Source organism: Tubulanus polymorphus, chromosome 1, assembly GCF_964204645.1.
Source record: "Tubulanus polymorphus chromosome 1, tnTubPoly1.2, whole genome shotgun sequence".
In the NCBI taxonomy this organism is placed as follows: Eukaryota; Metazoa; Nemertea; class Palaeonemertea; order Tubulaniformes; family Tubulanidae; genus Tubulanus; species Tubulanus polymorphus.
Window position 1 is genome coordinate 27979418 of NC_134025.1, and position 10608 is coordinate 27990025.

Below are 10608 nucleotides of genomic sequence, written 5' to 3' on the forward strand. Positions count from 1 at the left end.
ACTAAGATTAAATCATTTTTATTGTGTAGTGATAAATTTTGTTTTAGAAATATAATTAAACACATTTATATCGTATAGAATAAGATTTATTTTTATTATAAGAACAAATAACAGTTCAAAATATTTTTGTTGAAATTGATGAAACATCAGAATCGGACACTTCACTTCGCGTATTTGTACAAATATTATGCACTATACTTGAATAAACTATAGTTCATACCTAATTTATTACTAATGCATAGAATATTTGATACATTCAAACTTCTTATTTAAAAGAATTTAAAATAGAAATGAATGGTTTCCTTTTAACAAATCTAAATTTTCTTGCGGCTGTAGTTGATTTAGGTGTTGTTCGGCTTGTGGAGGTTTTATTGAAAAAATCGTCCAATATTTTCGAATTCACGTCGCAATGGCCCAAGTGCCAGTTAGACAAGCCATACATTTGCTGTGCGCAATTCTTAAAGAGAATGGAGCAACTGAAATTTCTGCCGAAACATTTCGTCTTGCAAAGTTTAACCGAGATGAAGCGGTTAGTTGCTTTTCTCTTATTTCTCCTCACTTGCCGAAGCTGGCACCATCCACAAGTTTAAATTTATCCATGGTTTTTAGGGTCTAACTGCAGTCTAGGCCACCTTTCCATTGTGTGGCGTTGGTTAGGTTCATGTACATAAACCATTAGAGACACCTACGGGTACTGCAGTCGCTCCATTATTATGATTAGAAATCACTAAAAATAAATCAAACAAGATTTTCTGACATTCTACTTGTACCTGGTAACTGCTGGATGCAGGCTAGTTAGTTACTTAATTGTTGGTGGTAAGCTTTTATAACTGCACGGGCTTATACCTTGATCTATCTAAATATCTGATCGTGAAACTTAACCACTGACGGTTAATATTGAAGACTACTACTATGCAGGCAGACTAGTCTAGTACCTAGCCGTTGTTCCTGAAACAACGGGTTGTAGGGAACCCGTTACAACGACTGGTATTCAGACTACAGGCAGACTAACTCATGATTGCACTAGTCTAGTACCTAGCCGTCGTCCCCCAACAACGGGTTGTAGGGAACCCGTTACAACGACTGGTATTCAGACTACAGGCAGACTAACTCATGATTGCACTAGTCTAGTACCTAGCCGTCGTACCCCAACAACGGGTTGTAGGGAACCCGTAACAACGACTGGTATTCAGACTAGATTGGCACTTGTTGATATTAATGAATTGATGTTTTTTGTGTTGATATATTTTACAGACACGTCCTTTCTGGGTTCTTCTGTTTGAACTTCTTTACTTCGTTAAGTACAAAACAGTTGATGAAATTCCAGTGAAAGCGATCCAAGATTTATCACAAGGTATTGAAATTATGTTCTGTCTAATTGATAATTATGAGACCTGTTTAGAATGCTCTCCATCTGAAATGTGCATTCGTTTCTTTTATTCAGAGGAAATAGTGGTATATGTGAAACGAGAAATAAACAGATATGGATTTACGTGTCATGATTTTAACACGCTTCCCAATGACATGTCATCAGGTAGTCGGGATTTACTGTTGGCTCTAGGATGGTTGCTTTGTAAAGAGTCCATTATTGATCAGTTCATGCAAAGACGTGGCATTGATATTGGTGAAGATACAGCATTATTTCACTCTTTGGTAATTTCGTTGCCATTTAGCTTTCGATTTGATATTCTCGTCTTTGACGTTAGTAGTGTATAATCATTTCCATTTTGAATACTTTTTAGGACAAGGAAGCTTCTTATAAATTAGCAAATAATAATAATTGGAGCAATGATCCTTCTGAGAAAGTGAAATATTTGTTGTGGTTAAATGGTAAACTACATTCTAAGATGAAACAACTATATGCTCTTCAAATGGAGAAAACAAAATACATTCATAAGGTTTGTATTGATTTGAACTTCTGAATGAAGAGAAATTGGCATTAGCAAAAATATTTTACAGTCATTTCTATTTTCTAGATTCATGAATCGACACAAGGGGTCAGCACTACACCTGATAGGAGTCACTTATCCATGCTCGAAGTTTATCTCTTGCGCCATCCGGATGCACTGAAAAAGGTGCGCTACCCTACTCTCAAATTCGTTTTATTTACCAAAAATTCTGCTTGATTGATAATGTTGATTATTTGGCTTCATTTCAGATGTTGAAATTATTAGACGATGACAATAAACGTTTGCAAAATTTACTGACTTGGAAACAAAACCATGAGTTATTCTGGAAATGGATGGTAAATATTATTACTTGCTCAGATATTTTAGAATGAATACTGATAATTTTGGGCTAAAGATATTCTAATCATCTAAGCATTGGTGCATAATATTTTCTGAATATTACTTTTAGGAAAGTGTTCTAGATCTGAAAATAAAAGAAACTGAAGTAGTCGATAAATCACGTTTATCAATCCCTGGTGATTGTGTAGATGAAATGAACGCTGCATATTCTCGGTTACAGCGATGTATCAGTCACTATGAAAACCAGCTCGAAGATCTTGAACGTTTAGTTTTTGAAAAGGTTTGTAAATCATGCTTTATATGTTTTTTTGCGAGCGAAAAAAAACAATTCCTCATTCATCTAAAACTGTTTTCTATTTTCAGTCGTCTAATATTTCGCAAGTTGATTTAGATGAACTTATTAAATCCATAGAATCTGAGATACTATTCCAAGAAACTGCACTGTCTCATAATAGATCTAATACAAAGATGACGTCTTCCTCGACCAGACCACGAGCATATCCCAAACTCGCTTTCTACGACCAGAAGAAACCTGGAATGGCGAATGATTTTCAAAATGAAAAGGCAGCTCTCACTAACCTCGAATCTCAGGTCGATCTGTTAACTGGGAAAGTTGTAGACTTAGAGACTATACTGAATAAACGTCAGGATAATTTCAAAGAAGAGTTAGCAAAACTGAGCGATCAATTCCGTGAAACTATTGTCGTTCCTCCGCTGAGTAAAAAACCTTTGTACTATTCTACCTAATGATGAATCGTAGCGCTGGATAGACGATTTGAGAATTGACAGTTTTAGAATTGTTGTACTGGTGGTACATATACTTATTTTGTTAATTGAACAAATTTGTGACTTGTTTGTGTCACGAAATGTAAATAAATTAATTTTACGGTGCATAAATGATACTGTATTAAACGATTGTAAATGCCTGTATATATTACTATATTGTTTTATGAAGTATAGTTTTATGAGATTTTGTTACTTATTGGAAACCGTCCATTTTATTTCTATCCGTTGGTGGTATTCAGAGCAATTCTTATTAACATCTTATTATCACATACATTTAGCGAAATTCATTGAAATTGTGTGAATATTCAAGTTAATAAAGTTAGTATTCAGTGAAAACATTTTGATTTTGAATGCTATGGATTTTTGGGGCATTCTTCGTGGATTCTTTTCACACGCGACGTGGAGAAGACATAACGTATGTGTGTTGCAGATGTGAAAAGCTGGAAGTTCAGCTTTTTGCATATTTTTTTCCCCAGACGAAGTAAAAAATCTCTAATCAATGTTTATCGATCATCGCATTTACAGACTTCCACTCGATTTATCGTAATGACGTCATCTGCCAATAAAACTTATCTTTCTGCAGCCACTTCAAGTCTTAACAACCACTATCGCCCTGATATGATATTTTGCTTTTGGTTTTATTACTCGCATTCAGTATCAGTTCAAACCAAAATTTATACGTCCACGGTATAACGCGGATCTAAACACACTAAGGAAGTGAAGAAATACTACCCCTCGAGTGGAAAAATTCATGGTTTCTATTTCATAGACACATAAGCTATGGACAGGTGTATTCATCTATTCGATTGCCGAGTACTTGACTCCTATCCGGTTTAATTTCACCATTTAGTTTGAATAAAACGTTTATTGAGGTGGTACTCATTTTATCGTTTATCGCGTAATTCATTAGTAAAGCTATTTGACACGACCTCGCTGTAGGATAAATTAAGACTCGGTAGGTGAGTGGATACCCAGTTTTCCCCTTCAAACGAAAACTAAAAGAACTCAATGGTTCTGTTTTTCGTTGTGACTGTCAAATAATTGCCGCAGATATTTTGTGCATCATGTTATCATTTATATGTGTACGGTATAATTATAAACTCTAAGATTGAATAAAGTTCGTGATAGCGATACAACCTGCGCTGTAGAACTAATCAATCTATTTACAGCGTATCTAGTTTATCCCCGTTTATCCTCGCGTCGACTGTTCCTTTTATTGGATGCTGGGGAACGGCTGCTGATGCTGCTTCTACCTCTACCTCTCAAAAGCTTCTTTCTGTATTTTACACTAAGGTCAGTTGTAGTGTGGTGTGTTTTTTTAAACTACGTAGATTGATCACCCAAATCTAATTCATTTTTGTTTTGAAGGTTTCCAACGCAAAATCGGTCTACGTCGAAATCTGCAGTTTTTTCTTTCATTTTTCAATTCTTTTGGTATAATAGGTCTTAATAAATACGTATAACCAATCTCATAAAATCTGACTAGAAAAATCGACTTACACGTATGACGCACTGAAGTGTTTTCAGCGAAGAAATAACTCGGTACCTGCGACACTTATCACTAATTCAAATAGATACAATAAGAATAAAACATTTTTTGGGGGTTTCACCGATGCTGATAAAATATGACATGAATTCATGAAATATCAATCGAAACACTTCACAGTTCAGATGAATTTGCTTAATCATATTATCGGAATGAAGTTCAGGCAGTAAATCGAATAGATAAATATCACCTGTGAATCGAACCGCATACAATATGTAAAGGTCGGGATCTGAATGATAGATAATTACATCTTGTTTCAAGGCCTTCAACTTCCAGCAACAAGGTTATACTTATAATGCCATTGATTATGAATATGTTTAATTTTACGATAACCCACAATCTATGAAAGTGCAGATAAGAATATTCATTAATGTGAACTGTCAAGTCACACACATGCAGGGTCATTCATTTGGATGAGACAATATTTACTTCAGTAAGGTCAGTAGTGCTTACAATCCGTAATGAAATACTCAATTAAAATCACGCAATCTTAGAAATCTTGTTACCGGTTTCGTATTAAGTTTTGATTCGCAGACCACTAAATGAAAAATCTGGATGAATCATGTTGCAATCTGGATCGAAATATACACATACATTTGAGCAATATGCAAAAATAAACCCAAGGCCTTAAGTTATAAGTAGGTAATCCACTGGTAATATGAGCATCAAAATTGTTTTTACATGGTAAATATGAGATGGTAGATGGTAGATGTCAGAATATGCTCTGTTTTAGTATGTCAGAGATTTCGTAGGTAGGTAACGAGTGATTACGCAGAAACCCTATTGTATATATACAATCGAAGGTTTGAGACAATAATTCATTAATATGTAATACATTTTTCTATTAATAAACGTAAGAAGAGCAATTTCCTAAATATAGATATTCAGCAATTTTCTTATCGCAGTGATATCAACGATTTTGTATTTCAGAATAGGCTAGAATATAATAGCAGATTATTTTTTCTAACTGTCGATACCCAAGGGTTGTCCGAAATCAAATTAAGTTCGTTGCGATATCACATGCAGCATGCAGCATTAGAACGACAAAGCCTGGAGTTAACGGCTTGTTATCGAAGAACGTCCAATTCAGCGTTAACTTCGTCATGTTGTTGCACTGGCACGTTCAAGGTGTCGTTCTTGGTCAAATCATGGACGCATAAACTAGATAATTTATTTAGAAAGACAATTTTAACAGCGATTTTGAAAAAAAATAATGATTCGAGAGGCTATATAAGGTAATTCCCTTTGTGAATAAATGAATGTTCATAGTGCTAGTTTTAAAGAATTTTTTCATAATACTTAAGTCACTAAATAAATATTTTCTTCAATTTCTTAATTTCCGACAATAGTTTTCGTTGTAAAGAGCGTACTCGTATGTTGGACTCATTGATTCGCAAAAACTAAGGCATCAGTTTTGCGTTATTTGTGGAAAAATGTAATCGCAACTGAACGCATCTAAGTTGAAAATCGTCTGAAATTTTCGCTGGATCATCCGCGTAGAGTGAAGATTAAATGGCAAATGTACTGGTATAAACCGCGTTGAAATACGTAGCGCGCGCGGTTTGTTGAACAGGTTGCCGGAGTGTACCGCACCATGACGCCCGCGTTCAGTTCATCACATCTCCCGCAATAACAAACTGTACTCTTTACTACGCGAATTCAACAAACTATTTCTGGTTCCGTATTGTACGAACATCTGCATGTTCAGAGTTAAACTCTGTAGGCCCTCAGCTCTCCTGGGTCCGATACGTTTACTGGGGTTATACTTCCTTTCAGCAAATTTTTAATGGCTTCGATTGATCTTGTGGCTAGGGTGGAAACGTTCCTGTGAATCGTAACGGAAATCATATTAACCCTCATCTTTCTTATCTACGTAACTTCTAAACTAGTAAAATAAAACTAGACTTTTTTCTCAGTTTTCTCCACTTTTCCAGATGTCATTATGTTGATACCGGCTCGACATGAATTAATTTCGTGGTAAAATTGCACAAGGAAATTTCCATGGCATTTTTATAACAGAAAACATTTTTAACCTCATCTTTCTTATTGACTGTTTCAAATAGATTTTTTTCGGTTTTTGTAGATATTTATTCATTGGGACGATTAATCAACAACAAGTTTTAACATTTACTAGATATTACAGAAAAACAAACATAACGTTTCCGCGTAATTATCCCAGAATCTCTAGACGTATCATCTGATTCAGCTAAATTTACATCTGCATGTACACGGCTAACACGAATGAAGAATGTTCGTTTCTCTTACCTCATACTAGAGTATGATGATTTTACACCACTTGCTCGTGAAATATCAACACTTTCTATCATCCCCCGGTTCGTGTATATTCATGTTTCGTATCGATGAGAGAAAGTTTCATCAAATTTCGAAGCCGCGGACTTTCGTGGCATTTCGGGGTTGGAAGGAGTTTGTCAGCATCACATTTCATTGGTTCGGTCAGTTGGAATATTTTCCGTGATTACGTTGAAAATTCGATATTTTCATAGTAGTTTTTAAGCTGCCTATGTAGGTAGTTATATGTATGCGTAGTCAGTCATCCATGCTTAGCGCCCTGGCAACAACAACCGTCTTTTTCAACTTACGGAAAGTTCAACCATTAGAACAGCTGGATAAAACATAGGATTTACTGTTCTGTTTATTTCGTATGGATAAGTTTTAACGAAGTTGGAATTTATAAATGGAAACTCTATTTTCTGTTTCTTACTCTTGCTACAAATTCGATAGCAATGTTTTGGTAATTTTGGAATTTTCCATGTGCTAGTGTTTTTACATTCGAGGTTCGGTCCTTGTATATGTCAAAGGCGCTCGAGAAGAAAGTGGCCCCAGTTCATATCCTGAGGCTAGTGTTTTCCATTAAAATCGACTAGTCCGAGATATTGAAATAGAATCTTCCTTATTTTCTCTCTTACTGCTTCGGACGTAGGTTGTTGTTTATCAGATTAATAAACTCATCGGCATCTATATTCACCGTGTAGTTGATGGCGGGTAATATATGCAGGCTGAATTCATGTTTACAGGATAGACTATCGGTTTAAGAGGGATAACCGTTTAGACAGTGTTCAGCCACGGACAACTCGAGTAAACCTAATAAAATGGAACAGTTTTAAGTGCCAAATTTCAGTTTGATATACAGACATTCAAAGTTAGTCTTTTGAATTACTGTATATCATGCTGACAGAACTTTTACTACAGGTTAAATAGAGATACTCCCAGTCATCATGGGAAAGGATTAAGTAATCATAGAATTAGCGGTAGCGGTAAAGTTAGTTGTTGATAATGGTCTCCTTTTTAAAGAACCATTTAAAACGATTGGATTAGTTGTAACCTGGTGCAACGATGTTCATGCTTATTGTGTCTACTGTTGTGATCGTTTTTTTCTTGTTGTTGTTGTATTTCCATTGTTTGGCTCGACAACGCCAAGCGCGGATTATATCAGAACGCCACAAACGTAATGTCAAATATATCAAGGGTACGTGTTACGGACGTTCCGATCTACAGAATGCTTTTAGCGCATTAAATCATGTATCTATATGATTATATTTTTCAGCTCCCGTTTTTACCACAACAATGGCAGAAAGTCAAGAGGTCCACACTGGCAGTTTTAAGAAATTTGAATGCCAGGTTCGTTTACTGCCTGCCATAAGCGAAACCCTTTTTATGCATGCACTTTTTCTTCATATGTAAATTATTTCATTTTCAGGTGGTCGCATATCCTGTGCCAGAAATCAGTTGGTATAAAGACAACATCGACATCACGTATGATCCTCGATATAAGTTCGCTTTCTATAACGGAGTTTGTTCATGTCTTATCGAGGATATAACACCACGTGACCAAGGATTATATAAATGCGAGGCCGTTAATTCAGAAGGAATCGCAGCGACTTCAGCTTATCTGCTTGTTAGAGGTAAATCTCGTCATATTGGTTGTACATGAAAATGGAAGGAAGTCTCTCTTCCACGACTTAGAATATGCAAGTTCATTAGTAAAAATAAATTGTTTATAGTTATTCTTAAGTAATGCTATTAGCACTCGATCACTGTACCCTGCAAAGAACGTTTTACAAGCCACGTTAATTGAATCATGTGGTTAACAAAAGGTTACTGGGTAGAATATAACTTTATAGAACATAACTGATAATAGGCTGAGAATGTGACTGAATTAACTGATTATTTCTATCAGTTATTTGACGAATGTAGACTGCACTGTGGTAACCCTACGTTCGTTTGCATTTTGTTGATTCAACTCGTGGAATTTTTCAAGAGAATTTTGAATTCGTGGTGTTAGGCTTTTGCATCGATATCAGAAACGGATTCCCGCGTAAGATATGCGCAGAAAGGTCAAAACTACCTTGAAAATAGCATCTCGATATACTGACTTGATTTCACCTGTCAATCACTAACTACATTATCTCTAACCAGTATCCAATCCTACATCGCTTACAAAATGTCGGTACTTGAAACTAGAAATACGATACGATCAAACCTTGTAAAAGTGGTTTATGCTTGATAAAGAATCATGTAGAAATGTGACAATACCCTATTTCTCTATATATCTGGATATTTAAGGATGATTTTCTCAGCTTTAGCTTGATGATTTCAGATCGCTCGCACATCGATCACATCGATGGAACTGAACAATACGAATCACATTCATTGAAACTAGAACGTGCCGAACGAATACAACACGAACAAGAAAACCAAGACAAAAAAGAAACATTCGAAGAAAGACTAACAAATCAAGATAAAAAAGACAGAGATCAGGAAGAATATGACGTCAATCACGAGGCTTCTAAAGAAACGGACTTGAAGCGACGAAAAGACGAATATGAAAAACAGGAAGAAAAACAAAAACCAGAAGTTTATAAAAATGGAAAATTAAAAGAAAGTAAGGTGAAAGCTGAACATGCTCTTTTGTCTGAGTCCGATCTTTGGGAAAGTTTAGACATCAAAGCAGTGCCAAAAGCTAATGGATTTGACGATTCACATGCAGAAGAAAACCTTGTGACGGTTGAAAAACTAACACCGGCCCAATGCATGGCAATGCAGGAGAAAACCACTGAAAACAACGCAGAAAACAAGATAAAAGATGAAGAAACGGGTTCAGGTGAGGAGCAAAAGGACAACGCAGTGAAACTGAAGGAAGATAACAATAGCAGAAACAAGGAAAATGACGTGGAAAACGATACCAAAATACAGGGAGAGGAAAGAGCAAAAAGATTAGACAATGAAAAAACAGAGAAAAATGAAAGTGAAAAGGAGCAAAAGGAACACGAGAAGAAAGAAGCTGATCATACAACTGACCAAAAATATAAAGAAGAATCGGGAAGATTAGAAGAGGAGGAGAGGGTGAGCGAAGATATGGGAAAGAGTGAGAAAAATCAATCGGAAATACTACTTAAAGAAAAGATGGAACAAGAGGACATTACGGAAATAGGAAAGAATAAGAAAGACAAAGACGAAGAGGGAAACGTTAAGAAGAAAAGGGAGCAGAAGAAAGAGCAGGGTGAGCTAGAAACTAAAGGAGAACAAGAAAACATCGATAAAGTTGAAAAAGACAAGATGAAAGAGAAATATCCTGCGCCTGGAAGCGATTCTAAGCCTAATGATGATATGAAAGAAGTAAAGAAACACAAAGTACAGAGTAATGATGCACAGACAGAAAATCTCAGTAATAAAGAAGGACCAAGTGAAAACGATGGTCTTGATGGTGAACAACAAATCAAGAATCACGTGGAAAGGGAGGATACTAAAATTTTGGAAGATGAAAAGTCTGGAAACGAGAAAAAGGAGCTTAAGGAGCCAAGAGATAGCGGAAGTGATAAGCTAAAAGAAGACAAGATAAAAGAGAAAGATGATGTAATAAATGCGATTGGAGATGAAGTTAAGAAAGACAAACACCAAGAAGATAAACAGTTAAAGAATGATAGCAAAGAAGAAGCAGCACCTGAAATTGAGGAAGTTGATGATAAAGTCGAAACGCATATGACAAAGGATGATGCTAAACTTTCT

General features: G+C 35.7%; 2 protein-coding genes across 2 annotated transcripts; both read left to right on the forward strand.

Moving 5' to 3' along the window:
- The first annotated feature begins 279 nt into the window (after window positions 1–279).
- LOC141910726 (tubulin epsilon and delta complex protein 1-like) lies at window positions 280–3350 on the forward strand. Its single transcript, XM_074801465.1, has 8 exons — window positions 280–529; window positions 1255–1354; window positions 1445–1653; window positions 1743–1898; window positions 1977–2075; window positions 2159–2245; window positions 2359–2529; window positions 2613–3350. The coding sequence occupies exons 1-8, from the start codon at window positions 410–412 to the stop codon at window positions 2994–2996; spliced, it is 1326 nt and encodes a 441-aa protein (XP_074657566.1). The 5' UTR covers window positions 280–409; the 3' UTR covers window positions 2997–3350.
- A 4588-nt stretch (window positions 3351–7938) lies between these two features.
- Window positions 7939–10595, forward strand: LOC141915151 (uncharacterized). Its single transcript, XM_074806571.1, has 5 exons — window positions 7939–8068; window positions 8147–8220; window positions 8300–8504; window positions 9200–10525; window positions 10591–10595. The coding sequence occupies exons 1-5, from the start codon at window positions 7942–7944 to the stop codon at window positions 10593–10595; spliced, it is 1737 nt and encodes a 578-aa protein (XP_074662672.1). The 5' UTR covers window positions 7939–7941.
- Window positions 10596–10608: the final 13 nt, after the last annotated feature.

Coding starts and splice junctions, on each gene's coding strand:
- LOC141910726 (XM_074801465.1), top strand. CDS start 410: ATGGCCCAAGTGCCAGTTAGACAAGCCATACATTTGCTGTGCGCAATT. Junction 530..1,254: donor AGTTTAACCGAGATGAAGCG/GTTAGTTGCTTT, acceptor TATATTTTACAG/ACACGTCCTTTCTGGGTTCT. Junction 2,076..2,158: donor ATCCGGATGCACTGAAAAAG/GTGCGCTACCCT, acceptor GCTTCATTTCAG/ATGTTGAAATTATTAGACGA.
- LOC141915151 (XM_074806571.1), top strand. CDS start 7,942: ATGCTTATTGTGTCTACTGTTGTGATCGTTTTTTTCTTGTTGTTGTTG. Junction 8,069..8,146: donor TAATGTCAAATATATCAAGG/GTACGTGTTACG, acceptor TATATTTTTCAG/CTCCCGTTTTTACCACAACA. Junction 8,505..9,199: donor AGCTTATCTGCTTGTTAGAG/GTAAATCTCGTC, acceptor TGATGATTTCAG/ATCGCTCGCACATCGATCAC.